This window comes from Gekko japonicus, unplaced genomic scaffold (assembly GCF_001447785.1).
Source record: "Gekko japonicus isolate JY-2015 unplaced genomic scaffold, Gekko_japonicus_V1.1 scaffold398, whole genome shotgun sequence".
Classification (NCBI taxonomy): domain Eukaryota; kingdom Metazoa; phylum Chordata; class Lepidosauria; order Squamata; family Gekkonidae; genus Gekko; species Gekko japonicus.
Genome location: NW_015164676.1, coordinates 411490 through 426833, shown reverse-complemented (window position 1 = coordinate 426833; position 15344 = coordinate 411490). Strand labels below are relative to the sequence as shown.

Below are 15344 nucleotides of genomic sequence, written 5' to 3'. Positions count from 1 at the left end.
GGCTCCCTGGACTCATGCTAGCCTGATGCTTGGGCCAGCGGGCTGCAGATTCAGCCCAAAGGAGGGATCCGCAGGTGCTTGGCAAGACACACTGCTGTACACCTCCTTTGCTCTGGTTATGTGCTTGGGGCGCACCTGGATCCACGGAAGCGCCTGCCCTGGGCCTTGACCCTGGTGAGATGGTGAGAATGTCCTAAATTGGGGCGGTCGACCTGTTCCTTCCAGGGGCTCTCCAGTTCTGAACTTACGATAGATGCAGTAGCTTTAATCGTGAGTGAAGAGTTAGGGCCTGGTTTCCCCTGGCTTTGCTTTAAAAATGTTTTGAACTTGTTGCATTTTTTATTTCTAGTGAGGCGCCTGGAGAAGAATGTAAAAGAGGTGCTGGAGGATTTTGCGGAGGATTACGAGAAGAAGGCGAAGTTGATCACTGGGAAGAGAGTCCAGTTGGCCGAGGACCTGAGTGAGTATCTCCATGGCTCAGAAGCGGAGAAGTCCAGCGGCGGTACCCGCAGAAATGGGGCTCTTCCAGTTAGAGAGCCAGTTTGGTTGTAGTGGTTAAATGCGCGGACTCTAATCTGGGAGAACTGGGTTTGATTCCCCACTCTTCCACTTGCACCTGCTGGATGACCTTGGGCAAGCCATAGTTCTCTCAGAGCTGTTCTCTCAAGGACAGTCCTCGAAAGAGCTCTCTCAGCCCCACCTACCTCACAGGGTGTCTGTCGTGGGGAGGGGAAGGGAAAGGAGTTTGTAAGCCCCTCGGAGACTCCAAGTGAAGGGCGGGGTAAAAATCCAAACTCTTCCCTCTTCTTCTTCCTTCTGGGGGCTTTGCTTGGAGTGAGGAATGTGTTGGTGTTACTTTGTGTATTAATTGAAGCCGCCTCTGCTCTGGGCCATGCCACGCACGCAGCCTGCCCAAGTAGCTAGACTTGAATCCAACCAGATTTTCAAGGTATGAACCTTCGAGAGTCAAAGGGGCCCGTTAGATACCAAGCCTGCTAAAAAAGTTGTAGGATCAGTTGGGAGTGGACAAGCAGGCCTAATTTTATGGGAGATGACAACTTTTAATTGGACCAAATGTTTGGATGGCATTCGGGTAGCAAGCTTTTGAGTTGCACAGAACTCTTCTTTGAGTAAGCAATGCAGAAAAGGGGTCGTTTGATCCACCAGCTTTGGAATGGCACACCACCAGGGCACTCTGCAACCAGGGCACAGCTGGCTCTTCTTTTGCAGTGAACCAGGCGTTGGTCTGTGATTTCTGGAGGGGGCAGGACACCTCCGTTGGTGAAGGCAAAGATGGGCCCTTTTGTCAGTGTCCGTGGAGAAGAGATCCTAGCCATGGTGACTGAAGGGAAACATTCAGAGGCAGTCAGCCTTTGAATCCCAATGCCAAGAGGCAACCTCAGGGGAAGGCCTTGGCCTCCCTGCCCTGTTGTTGCTGGCCCTCCAGAGAGACTGGCTGGCCCCTGTGTGAGAGACGGGAGGCTGGGCTGGAGGGACGCTCAGTGGTCTGACCCGGCAGGGCTCCTCCGGTGTTCTGCGCACGGCGTGTGGCAGCAGTTGCGGCACTCCTCCTTTTGTATACCTCACTCCACACTTGTTTGTAGTCTGCGGTTGAGTCCTTGATTGGGACCATTTCCCAGTAAACAAAGCCTCTGTCCTGTTAGGGCTTGCCTCCTGAGACGGAAGGCTTGTGCTGTTACTAGGGCTACATCAGCACTCAGTTTCCCACTGTGTTCAAAGGGCTTTTTCCATGACTTACGCCGGGCGGCAGCTAACAGCCAAGGTGGCAGCTTGGATGCCCGAGTCTCTGGAATGTTGTTGGGCTTTAGTGAGGGTTCTCTATCCACAGAGTTTATGAATAAGAAGAAAAGAAAAAGAAGAGATTGGATTTATACCCCGCTCTTCACTCAGAGTCTCAGAGTGGCCTACAAACTCCTTTCCCTTTCAATGATCGATTCAGCTAGACAAAAACACACACACACACAAGCTGGTACGTTGCAAGTTAACACGCAGAACAGCAGTTCCAGAGAGACTGCGATTCCCGTTGCCCCAGGAGGGAGCCAGACGCTGAGTCACGCGAGGGGCCAGGTGGAGAAGAAGAAAAAGAAGAGATTGGATTCATACCCCATGGCCCTTCACTACCCAAGGGAGTCTCAGAGCGGCTTACAAACTCCTTTCCCTTCCCCTCCCCACAACAGACAGACACCCTGTGAGGTAGGTGGGGCTGAGAGAGCTCTGACAGAAACTGGCTCTTTTTCAAGAACAGCCCTTATCGGAACTATGGCTTGCCCAAGGTCCCTAAACCCGGTCCTCCCAGAGTAGAGTCCGCGCACTTAACCACGACACCAAACTGGCTCCAAAGCTTTTATTTGCTTGAACAAAAGGATATTAGACAAAAGGTGCCGGGATGACTGTTGTAATATTTGATGGCCATGGGGACGTTTTCCTCCTGGAGGTTCTGAGCAGCTTTGCTTAGCATCTCTCGTGCCCAGGAAGCAAGTCCGGGTGCATAATAAAGGGCCACTTCCTCTTCTCACCTGTAGGGGTCAGCAGGTGGCTGCCTTGGGAGGGTCCCTTTGGGGGAGGGAGAGAGCCGCTGCCCCAGAGGAGGGAGGGGTGTTTGCTGGCGCACGGCTGACCTCCCGCCGCTGTTTACCATTCTTCACCAGTTGATACTTCAGCGTCACCCAGGCAGCGGCCAGCGGCGATTTGAGCCATTTCGTTTGCTTCTCTGCGGCTTGCCCGGGCTTGCCGCCTCATTTCCTCTCTCCCGCAGCAGTTTTCAGTCTGTCTTTGTTGCAGATCAAATCCTTCCTTGCCGCCACATTGCAGACTTAGTCCTCCCTCTTGCTTGACAGTTCTTCGGAATGCGTCTAACACAGTGCAGGCAGCGGCTGCACTGGGAGAGATCTGTCAAGTGGGGCTTTTTACAGGAGTTATAAATTAATTGGGTAAGAGTCATGGTTGTTTTTGTGCCAGAGGTTTTTGAAGCCCCCTTGCCTCTGAGGAGAGTTGGAAATTACGGCCGGGGTACAACCCGAAGACCCACAAACTGAAAGCCAGGAAGGGGACCCTGCCCTGCACACTCTCTGGTTTGCAAGAGTCTTCTGTTGCAGTTGGCTTCCTGGCTCAGGGGCAATGCGAGCGCCTCCGGTTTTAGCTGTCTTGACCCATTTGCCTCGGACAGAGCTCGGTGTTAGAAGCACCTGCCTCTCCACCCCTCGGCGCCATCCTCTCTTTTTGAAAAAGCACAAAACTGCCCCGCTGGATCTCACCGGTGGCTCCGCCAGATCAGCCTTCCGTCTCTGACGGTGCCAAAAGGCTCTGATCCACAGCCCCTGAGTGGCAGGAGGGGAGGAGGGGAGAGGCAGGAGAGTTTTGGTGTTCTCTGCTTCCACTTTGTGTCATTCTCCACTGTAGAAGGTGCCCACAGTATTCCACAGATACAAGTGGAAAATCACAGGAGTGGGGCACTTTAACAGTCGAAAGGGTTTCGCCAACTGTCTAGCCAGTTGCTGTCCGATAATGGCCAGGTATGCAAAGCAGCAGTTTGTTGGGAAGCTCATGTCGGTGGTTTTGTTTGGGAGAGCCAGTTTGGTGTCGTGCGGGGACTCTAATCGGGGAGAACCGGGTTTGATTCCCCACTCCCTCACTTGCAACTGCTGGGTGACCTTGGGCAAGCCATAGTTCTGTCAGAGCTGTCCTTGAAAGAGGAGAAGGAGAAGAAGAAGAGGTTGGATTTATACCCCGCCCTTCACTACGCGAAGGCGACTCAGAGTGGCTTACAATCTCCTTTCCTTTCCACTCCCCACAACAGACGCCCTGTGAGGTAGGTGGGGCTGAGAGAGCTCGGAGAGAACTGCTCATGAGAGAGCAGCTCTGAAAGAACTTGTGACTGACCCAACATCACACCAGCAGCTGCATGTGGAGGAGTGAGGAAATCAAACCCAGTTCTCCCAGATTAAAATCCGCGCTCCTAACCACTACACCAAACTGGTTCTCAGAGCAGTTTCTGTCAAGAGCTCTCTCAGCCCCACCTACCTCACAGGGTGTCTGCTGTGGGGAGGGGAAGGGAAAGGAGTCTGTAAGCCGCTCTGAGATGCCTTCAAGTAGTGAAAGGCGGAGTATAAATTCAATCTCCTCTTCTTCTTTGTTGTTGGAGTTGTTAGATAAGTGTAACTCTCAGGCTGGGGCAAGGGATGCTCTGTCTTCTTGGTGCTTGGGGGGGGGGCAACAGTGGGAGGGCTTCTAATGTCCTGGCCCCACTGCTGGACCTCCTGGTGGCCCCTGGTATTTCTGGCCACTGTGTGACACAAGAGTGTTGGACTGGATGGGCCATTGGCCTGATGCAACATGGGCTTCTCTCGTGTTCTTATGAGTTGCAGGCCATAGTCCAGTGGGGATTTCCTGGTTTACACAGCTCTGCCATTGCCAGTGCCTGTTGCTTCCCTGGCTCAGCTGGAGGGTTTTTTCTCTGTGAAGGTTCTGAGAGGCCCCCTCGAAAGGTCCCTTGAGGACTTTGCCTCTCGGTCTGCTCCCTTGGATCCACTCCTGGATCGCTGCTCTTCCGCCCCTGGCCGAGGAGGCACCGAGTCTCTTTACCCCCATGCAGCAGGCAAAGGCACGACTCAGAGCAGGACAGAGCACAGCTAAGGGGGCAGCAGGGCCTGGTCTGTGTCCCGAGGAGGAAGGGGCTTCTTCGGGGCTGGGACCTCGTCTCAGGGAGGGAGACGTTGGGGATGTCTGCCGCCGCCCCCCCCCCCCCCCCATGGACAGACGTGGGTCACACAGCCCCAGGTGAGGAGGCTGGCCAAGGGAGGCTCCCAGAGGTCTTTGAAGAAGTGCCGCGAGCAAAGCTGCCTGCCCTTTGCTTAGAGCCTGTCTGGGAATGGATTGATTGGCTGAGGCGCAAGTCTGCAGATGTCCCCGCTGCCAGTCAAGCCTGCCCACTTCATAGGTCTCCAGGGCTCTGAGGAATCCTGGTTCCTGCAGGCTGTGTGCCACGGGGAGCCATTCCTGGTGTAGAGCGGGGGGGGGGGGGGGGGGGGGGGGGCTGAGGTGCAGAAGAGGCTCCTGTCCATCTCTCCTTCAGCTGCAGCCTCCTTTTGCATAGTGGTTGTGGCTCAGGTCCAAACGAGACGTTATAATCTCCGTGGGGTCTTGCGAGTTCCCCGTGGGGATTCAATTCAGAAGTGCTGCGAGGGCCCAGTTTGGTTTGTGGTTGTGGCGTAGGGAGAGGAGGGACTCGAGCCTCCCTCTGCCCCCCTCGACTTTTCTGGACTGAAACAGTATTACGTGCCCCTCCCCCCAGGTGCGGGGGGGCTGGATGTGCGAGCATATTCTGTGCACGTGCAGCCCCCAACCACCTTCCAGGTTGGCCAGCCCACCAGTTGAAGATCCTCTTCCCAAGCCACACTCTCCGTGCCCCCATCTGCAAAAGGTGACGCAGGTGGCTCCCAGAAGAGACTGGGCTTTTTGGTGGTGGTGGTACTTTATTTTATTTTATGTATTTGTTTATCAGATTTATACCCTACCCTTCTAGCCAAGGCCGGCTCAGGGCAGCTATGTATTTGAAGTATCTGAAGGGCTGTCATGTAGAAGACGGAGCAGATCTATTCTCTGTTTCTCCGGATTGCGAGACTAGATCTCATGGGTAGAAATGACAAGGGAGTCGATACCGGCTAAACATCAGGAGAAACCTCCTAACTGTAAGGGTGGTTGAGCAGTGGAACAGACCGCCTCAGGAGGTGGTGGATGCTCCTTCGCTGGACGTTTTCAAGCGGAGGCTGGACGACCATCTTTTGGGTATGCTGTAGGGCTCTCTTTTGGCTCTGCTCCTGCAGAGTGCAGGGGGTTGGACTGGATGACCTGCAAGGTCCCTTCCAACTCTAACATTCTATGATTCTATAATGGGTGGAAGTGACAAGGGAGTCGTTACTGGCTATATATCAGGAGAAACTTCCTAACTGTCAGAGTGGTTGAGCAGTGGAGCAGACTGTCTCGGGAGGTGGTGGGTGCTCCTTTGCTGGGCGTTTCCAAGCAGAGGAGGCTGGACGACCCTCTCTTGGGGATGTTGTAGGGCTATCTTTTGGCTGTGCTCCTGCAGAGGGTTGGACTAGATGACCCACAAGGTCTAACATTCTATGGTTCTATGTACCTTGCCTGTGTAACATCCTTGCCCATGGAGTCTTCCCTGTTTTACTTTCCTGTAGGCACCGGGCCAAAACGCCTCTTACCCTGCCAGCCTTTTTACCCAGGGTCTTCTCTTGTGGCTTGTTTCACGGTCTGCCCCCAGTCTGTGTCTGTCTCTTTTATGCCCTGGCTCGTCCTTTTTCCTTTATTGACTTGGTTTGTCTTATTGGCTTTTTATTGGCTTGGTTGATTGCAAGTCACCTGGAGGAGGTCTGAAGAGGCGTGGCACCCAGATCCTCTAGAAGAGGAAATAAGGACCGGCTGACAGAGGAAGTGTGTGTTTATCCAGGGCAAAGGGCTCCTCCAGAGATCAGTGCCAAGGTGCAGTCCCCTCCTTCCTCTTCGTGGCACCAGCAGTGGGGGCCGAAGGGATGGAAGCTGGGGGGGCTGCCCACAGTATGGGTCGCAGGTCTCTACTCGAGAATGTGCCTGGGGGGGGTTGGCAGGGACCCATCAAGGGGCAGCAGCACTTCAGGAGCCACGGGGGGGGGGGCAATAATTGGGCCAACCCCCTTTTGTGCTGCCCTGCCTGAGGTGCGGGCCAGGATTCCGGCAACCTCAGAGGGGTTGTTGAGAAGAAGCAAACGACCGTGACGCGTTATGCCAGAAAAGTCTCCAAGGACTAGAAATGTCTTTTTCCAATATTCACTTTACTGGAAGCAATTCAGACGCCATCAACACCAATGAACCATGCGTATTATATCTCGTTTCGTATAACATTATCAGAGTGGGTGGTGTTGAAATACCTATATAATATTAATCCATTTGGCAAACACTCTGTTCATATCCCATGGTAACACTCATCAGATCCATTTCTGGCATGATACATCACGGTCGTTTGCTTCTTCTCAACTTCCGTCCCGTGCTCTCTCTCTTTGGTTTGCATCCACCAGGAGGATGGCATCCCTATGCCCACAGGGTGCCACACTGGAAAGAGGGTCGGGGCGGGGGGGGATGGCCGGGTGCAAAGGAAGGAGGCCAGGACAAACAAGCAGACTACAGAGCCAGGAGAGGGGGCGCTCCCTGATGCTCCTGCCGAGCGCGGGGGGGGGGGGTCGGACTAGATGACCTGCAAGGTCCCTTCCAACTCTTAACATCCTGTGATTCGATGCCACCCAAGTGCTTAGCCCAGGGGAAACAGCTCCGTCCAGGGGCTGCATCTCAGCATCCGCCTGCTTTTCCGATGGCTCCAGACGGGATGCCAGCTCTCCCCGTTCCCAGATAAAATTCTATTATTAGTATTAACAAGAGAGTGGCGCAAGACTATACAAAACAACTAGCAATTTTATAATTGTTGGATCCCCAAGCATCGAGAATAAATCCACGTTTTCAAGAAAAGCAAAATTTATTTCAAAGCGTTGAAGACATACTCAAACACGTTCTTTGTTAGAACTGGGGATACACAGTTAGGTCAAGCATAATAAAGGAACTTCAAACAGATACAGATCCAATGAATAGCTTTCCCGCTGGCGGGCTAATGAAACGGTTGCGCGCCCAATCCATGGGACCCAGGCAGAACATCAGACAAAACACAGGTGCAGTACTCATGGGAAAATCAATAGGCAAGCATTACAGCATCTTCTCCCCCACACAACCTCCAGCAGTTATCTTTTGCATTCCAAAGCAGGAGCAGGATGATAGAAGCCAAGCCGGGTGTAACAGGGAAAGGATATGTACACAGAGGTCACAGAAAACAGAATGGCAGCTTGCTGACATACTGCCCCCCTTAAAATACACTTACTACACACCTCCCGGGTCGGGCGGGAGATCTCCCGGGCTGGGCGGGAGACCTCCCGGTTTGTCCGGGAACCTTCTGTGGAAACTACGGATCAGGTAAGGGGCCCGAATATCCCCTTCTTCCACCCATTCGCGGTGCTGGGGACCGAAATCAACCCATTCGATAAGGTACCAGAGTTTACCACGTTTCACTTTACAATCAAGGATATCAGCGATCTCAAAATGTTCATCCCCTTCCAAAATGACAGGTGGAGGAGGAGTAGTCGCTGGTCTCCATGGAGACGGGCCAGGATCCTTCTTCAACAGGCTCATGTGAAATACAGAATGCAAGGCACGTAAATTCTTAGGCAAAACAACATCAACCGCCACATCATTTATGACTTTACGCACTTTGAATGGACCTATGAACTTCCACCCCAATTTCCTGCTAGGCCGCAGCATCTTAATGTTCTTGGTCGAGACATACACAAGATCCCCAGGTTTCAGATCAAACCCCACCACCCTACCCTTGTCTGCCTGGGTCTTGTAAGCAGCCTTGGCTGCGTCAAGTGTTTGGCATAGCAGAGGCCATGCTTTTTGCAAGGACATACACCATGTATCAGCATCCCCCACAGGACGTTGGCCCATCCCCTCCAAGAAAGGGAGGGGGGGACTGTCGTAACCAGATACAGCTTTATAAGGAGACATGCCTGTGGAGCTATGGACCGTATTGTTATAACAATATTCAGCAAGAGGCAATAATTCACACCAATCATTCTGTTGATAATTAGTAAAACAACGAAGATATTGCTCCAGGGTCTGATTAACTCGTTCTGTTTGTCCGTCAGTTTCAGGATGATACGCGCTGCTGAGCCCTTGTTCCACCCCTAAAATGGAAAGAAGTTCCCTCCAAAACTTAGAAACAAATTGGGTCCCCCTGTCAGAAATTAACTTAGCAGGTAATTGATGAATTTTCACCACGTGGGACATAAACGATTTCGCCAACCTCTGAGCTGTAGGCAAGGAAGGAAAAGGCACAAAATGAGCTTGCTTAGAAAACAAATCAACAACCACCCAAATAACAGTGTTCCCTTTGCTCGCAGGGAGGTCAGTAATAAAGTCCATGGACACCACTTCCCACGGTCTCGATGGAGTAGGGAGTGGCTGCAGAAGACCAGGAGGCTTGCCCACTCTGGGTTTAGTCAAGGCACAGGTTTGGCAGGACCGAACAAACATCAAGAGGTCTTTGCGCATTTGTGGCCACCAGAACTGTCTGCGGATGAGTTGCAGAGATTTAACAAAACTCCAATGCCCTGCCAGTTTCGAACCGTGAGCAGACTCCATCACCTCCCTCCTCATTGAAATAGGCACATACAGTTTGTCTCCAGAATAAATCAGGCCTTCAGGGCTACGGACACAATCAGGTAATGTCTTAAGGGAGGCATCATCCTCAGCAGTAAAAGCAGACAAATATTTCTGAACCCAGGCCCCCCCCCCCCAGGGAACAGGGAAGGCGAAGTCTCATCAGAGTGTGGAATCGCTCGCGCTTGCGCCCGGGTGACCACGGCCCCCCCCAGATGGGAGGGGGAAAAAACAGAGTCCATGATGATCTCACGCTGACTGTCATGTTGTGGGAGGCGTGAGAGCGCGTCAGCCAGGGAATTAGCCGCCCCAGGGAAATGACGAAGAGTGAATCGAAACTTAGCAAAGAAGTCCGCCCAACGAAGTTGTTTAGCGTTGAGAGAACGGGGGGATTTCAGCATCTCCAAATTCTTATGGTCAGTCCAGACTTCAAATGGCAGTTGCGCCCCCTCCAACCACTGCCTCCAAGTGGAGAGAGCCAGCCGGATCGCTGACGCCTCCTTCTCCCAAATCCCCCAGTTTCGTTCAGCGTCAGAAAACTTTTTAGACACAAATGCGAGGGGATGTAAACGACCATCTTCCCCTTCTTGCAAAATAGCGGCCCCCATTGCCACATCCGAGGCATCAGTTTGGACAATGAATTTTTTAGTTTCATCAGGGCGCGCCAGCACTGGCTCAGAGGTGAACATCAGTTTAAGTTTCTCAAAAGCCTCTGCGCAAGCAGGGGACCATTTAAGCGGGGCGCCTGGTTTCGTAGCATCAAAACCCTTCCCTTTGGTCTTTAGCAACTCAGTCAGGGGAAGGGCAATTTGCGCGAAATTCTGGATGAAATTTCTGTAAAAATTGGCAAATCCGAGGAACATTTGCAATTGTTTGCGGGTCCTGGGGGGCTCCCAGTCAAGTACAGCCTGAATTTTAGCAGGGTCCATTTCAACCTTCCCCCCAGAGATGCGATATCCCAAAAAGTCAATGCATGTCTTGTGGAATTCACATTTTGACAGCTTTGCAAACAAGTGGTGTTCATAAAGTCGCTTAAGGACCTGGCGCACCAATTTAATATGCGACGGGAGGTCCTGAGAGTACAGCAACACATCATCAAGGTAAAGGACCACTCCTTTGAATAGGAACTCATGTAGGACCTCATTGATTAGGTTCATGAAGACCCCCGGAGCCCCTTGAAGGCCGAAGGGCATAACGAGGTACTCAAACTGCCCCAAAGGGGTATTAAATGCAGTCTTACTTTCATCCCCCTCCCGGATGCGCACACGGTAATATGCATCTCGGAGGTCAAGTTTCGAGAAGATTTTGCCCTTGGTGGCCTCAGTTACCAAGTCCTTGATTAGCGGGAGGGGGTAAGCATTGGACAAAGAAACAGCGTTCAGACCCCTATAATCAGTGCACAATCTAAGCCCCCCGTCTTTCTTCTTTCGGAAAAGTACCTAACTGTGTATCCCCAGTTCTAACAATATGTTGGATCCCCAAGCATCGAGAATAAATCCACGTTTTCAAGAAAAGCAAAATTTATTTCAAAGCGTTGAAGACATACTCAAACACGTTCTTTGTTAGAACTGGGGATACACAGTTAGGTCAAGCATAATAAAGGAACTTCAAACAGATACAGATCCAATGAATAGCTTTCCCGCTGGCGGGCTAATGAAACGGTTGCGCGCCCAATCCATGGGAACCAGGCAGAACATCAGACAAAACACAGGTGCAGTACTCATGGGAAAAGCAATAGGCAAGCATTACAGCATCTTCTCCCCCACACAACCTCCAGCAGTTATCTTTTGCATTCCAACGCAGGAGCAGGATGATAGAAACCAAGCCGGGTGCAACAGGGAAAGGATATGTACACAGAGGTCACAGAAAACAGAATGGCAGCTTGCTGACAATAATATACTTATAATATTAATAATAACGATGATGATGCTTTCGATTTATTAATCGCTTTCCCCACGAGTGGGCTCAAAGTGATTTATAGTTACTCTTTAGACAGGGGAGTAACAATGTTTCATAGGGGATAGGGAAGACAACATGTAATTCATTTAATTGCACACGCTGTAACTGCACAGTGGAAACATTCATCAGAGCCATTAGTGTAATGTAAAGCCACTCTTGCTACTTTCTTATACATGTCTACAGGTATTTCATTGCTATCCACTGTGATAAGGTTATACGAAACGAGATATAATACACATGGTTTGTTGGTGTTGATGGCGTTTGAATTTCTTCCAGTAAACTGAATATTGGAAAAAGACATTTCTAGTCCTTGGAGACTTTTTTGGCATAATACGTCACGGTCGTTTGGGTCTTCTCAACTTCCATCCCGTGATCTCTCTCTTTGGTTTGCAACCTCAGAGGGATGGCAGCTGAACCCACACTTTGCAGGTGCCCAGAGGCCCATCTTTGCCTCCGATGGGTAGCGAGCTTTGGGGATACGGGCCTCATTTCGCTGAGCTGGTGGGAACGCTGCGTCTCCGTCACTGTCGCTGGAAAGACTGGCAGGTTTCTGGTCCAAGCCGAGTTCCCAAGATCAGCTGTCATGACTGTCGTTGGTCATCCTCTAAATCTTAAAGACCTAGAGCCACTCCGGGCTTTCTGTCTGCTTCCTCACTTGCAGAGAAATTGGGTTGCGGGAGCTGCCTCTTCCCCTGAGAGATGGTAAAACCCAGTAGGGCCCAGGTGGGGGAGTCACAGCAGCCGCTTCCATGAGCGGGGCTTGCTGGGGATGCAGAAGCCGGAAGCGACGGGCAGCTCCTGTAGGGTGAGGGCTCTCAGTCAGGGGAGGCAGGCAAAGAGCTCCTGAGCTTGCTGGCCTGCAGGGGGGGGGGACGAGCTCCCTCCTCTTGCGGGTTGGCCATGCGGCCGTGAAAGGCAGACCCGGCTCTTGCCCAGGGAACCGGGTAGAGTTTGCTGTGAGGTCCTGGGAGGTCGCTGCCTGCCACCCAGAGTACGTCTGAGATCGAGGGAGCTGAGCTGTGAGACCTTTGGGCTCGGGTCCAGCGCATCATCACAGTCTTGAAGTTTCCCTTGGCTCCAATGCTAACTTGAAAAACTCTTCCGGATCCGGCATCAGATCAGATACCTTTTGTATTAGCATAAAAGTGGTGGCATTTATAGGCACGCATCCCCTTCTCCAGACTTCTGCCCATTGTCTGTCCACAGGAAAGAGCAGAGCCCAGTTCAGTCCCTGAACCTTCACTTCACACTGATATGCGTTGTAGATAGAAGCCCACTGCCTTCGCTCCGCGCTGGGTCTTTCCATCTCTCCCGGCTGCGAGGGCCAGCAGGTGGAGTGCCACAGATTGTCTGGGCATACCGTTGATGGCTCTGGCCAATGTGTTTCTCCCTCTAAGCTGTGCACTTGAGTGGCTGCTCATTGACACAGGAAGCCCCGCTCAGAAGCAGTCTGGAGCCGCCGCGCAGGGCATGGCACTGCCCAGTGACCCTTTTAAGATCCCAGCAGTTACATTCTGCTCAGGGGGATAACTGCTGCGCTCAGGGGGGAGGGATTAGAGAGAACATTGCTCTGGCCACCCCCTCCTGAAGGAGCCAGACTGTTGGGAGGTTCGGCAAGGCATCCAGCGTGATCCGGGCTTGGCACGCTCTCCTGGAAAAAGAAAGCCATGGGCCTTTTTCGCTCATGTGACCAAGTGGGGACACAGCAGAGTTTCATCGGTGAATGGTGGGAGGGGGCAGCCAGCGAGGCTTCCCCCCCCCTTTACAAACCGTGGGTGGGAGGAGGAGCCAGGCTCTGAGAAGGGAGGACTTCTTTGCATGGGCTGCAACTAATTTTGGAAACTGCAGAGGGTGGTGGAGGCAGTCCACTAGCAGGGTTGAGTGCTGAAAATGACAGGGCCATGGATGCATTTTAACCAGGGCATTTAAAAGCCCATACCTCACCCTACACCCAGCAGAGGAGCTTCCACTGAACTGCCGCAGCCGTAAACGGAGGCAGGCTCCTGTCAGAAGACGCACCTGGTGGGCTGGAGATGCCGGTCTTTGGGCTGATCCCTTCAGGCGCAGTTCTTGTGTCCTTATTTCCGTAAGAGAAGCCTCACTGCTTGAGGCCTAAGGGCAGGTGCCCCTGGAGACACGGGGCATGTTTTTTTTTCTAAACAGAAACAGTAAAGACAGAACACACAAGCAAGTAGATGCATGAGGAGGAGGGAACGCCAGAAGGGGGAGGGGAAGCAGGGGACAGGTGAATCTCCCCCGGGGGGGGGTCTGTAATTTTGGTGCCACAACCACCGAGAAGGCCCTATCCCAGGTTGCCACACACACCCAGCCTCAGGGGGACAGGGGCCCCTGAGACAGGGCTGTTAGATTATGCTGGCCCCAAACTGTGTAGGCCTCCAACGGTCAATACCAGCCCATTGAACTGTGCCCAGAAGCAAATTGGGAGCCAGCGTAGGTGGGAAGAGGACCAGAGAGATATGGTCCTTGTGACACACACACACCCACTTCATGTTCTGGCCACCGCATTCTTCATCGGTTGTAGCTTCTGCACACTCTTCAAGGGCAAATCCTACACAGGGTGCTTTGCAGTAGTCTAATTCAGGTGTTAGTAAAGGTAAACGTTTCCCTTGCTCGAAAGCCAGTCGAATCCGACTCTAGGGTTGCGGTGCTCATCTCCGTTTCCAAGCCGAAGAGCCAGCGCTGTCCGAAGACGTTTCCGTGGCCCTGTGGCCGGCATGACTAGATGCCAAGGCGCACGGAACTCTGTTCCCTTCCCACCGAAGTGGTACCTATTTATCTACTTGCAATGTCTTGCTTTCGAACGGCTAGGTTGGCAGGAGGTTCAGGTGTTACCAGGGCGCATATATTGGGGGTGGAAAGGGCCATCGAGTCATAGCTGACCGAGGGCCGCCCTGTAGGGTTCCCAAGGCAAGAGGCACTCAGAGGTGTCCGTGCCATTGCCTGCCTCTGCGTAGCGACCCTGGGCGTCCTTGGAGGTCTCCCGTACTGCCATGGGAAAATCTCTGAACAGGAGACCTGGGTCCAGCAGCACCCCCAGACTCTGAACCTGCTCCTTTAAGGGGGGGGGGAGTGCAACCCTCTCGGAAACAGGAGACACCAGTCTCCCGGCAGGTCTCTCTTGGGGTGGAGGAAGCGGAGAGGACCCCTTCCCACTCCCCTCCAGAAGTCCCTCCTGAGCTCCTGGTTGCTTCGTACTGCCCTGTGTGCCAGAGCTCAGGTCTGGGTTCTCTTCCAGTTCTAAACGTGCCCCCCCCGCCGAAGCCTGGAGAAGGTAGAAAAGGTGGACGAGGGCCAGTGAATTGAAGCTCCATCCAGTCGAGACGGAGGATCAGTGGGGAGAGGTTGTTTGAGGACCGTGGAGCTGGCCGGCCCTGGAGGGAGGAGGGGATCGTGCTCCCCCCCCCCGAAGGGGCAGGCGGTGTGCGGCTGGATCCTGGCCTGCAGGGAGAGGCCCAAGTCTCCTCTGCGGCACCTTTTATCAACTTCTTTGCACGTCTGCGGTCTCCGGTTCGGTCCTCTGCATCCTCCAGCAAAAAACCCAGTGGGGGACCTCTCCCCACCTGTCTTCCGGAGCCCCCAGAGGCCACTGGCAGGGAATCGGGCTGGGCTGGCTGGTGGGGAGGGGGGGGGGATCTGACTGCCTTTGGTGGCTTCTTGCTCTTTCCTCTCCTCCTCCAGGAGTCTGCCTCCTGACTCTTCTTGGCACTTGAGTCCTCAGAAGGGCTTCCCCGTTTTCAAAGGTATTTAGACTCACAGAGCTGATCATTGGCCTATTTTTTGTTTAGCAAATGTGTACAGCACCTTTTCAGAGACCTACCTGAGGCAGCTCACTTAGTTAAAAACCATGAAAATTAACCACCCAGGCATTGGAGAACCCTGCCAGAACATAGAAATCACCCACAACGTGTCGCAGCCTAAAACGATCCTTCTAAAACCGTCCTCAGGCTAGAAGCAGACTGTAAAAACAGTTTTAAGAGGTCAGATCTCTTCGCTTAAACCTGGGCTAAAAAGAAACCTTTTGGCCTGGCACCTGTGTCAGTGCCAGGGGATCCTTAGCGGGGGGGGGGGGGGGCGGGCCCCCGGGCAGGGGGCCC

The 15344-nt window shown here is 53.0% G+C and overlaps 1 protein-coding gene across 1 annotated transcript in view; it reads left to right on the top strand.

Moving 5' to 3' along the window:
* Positions 1–15344, top strand: part of OPA1 (optic atrophy 1 (autosomal dominant)) — a 92296-nt gene that overhangs the window by 62317 nt on the left and 14635 nt on the right. The window contains exon 29 of the mRNA XM_015409275.1: positions 350–460. Within this exon, the coding sequence (XP_015264761.1) occupies positions 350–460 (111 nt within the window). The remainder of the gene's footprint in view (positions 1–349; positions 461–15344) is intronic.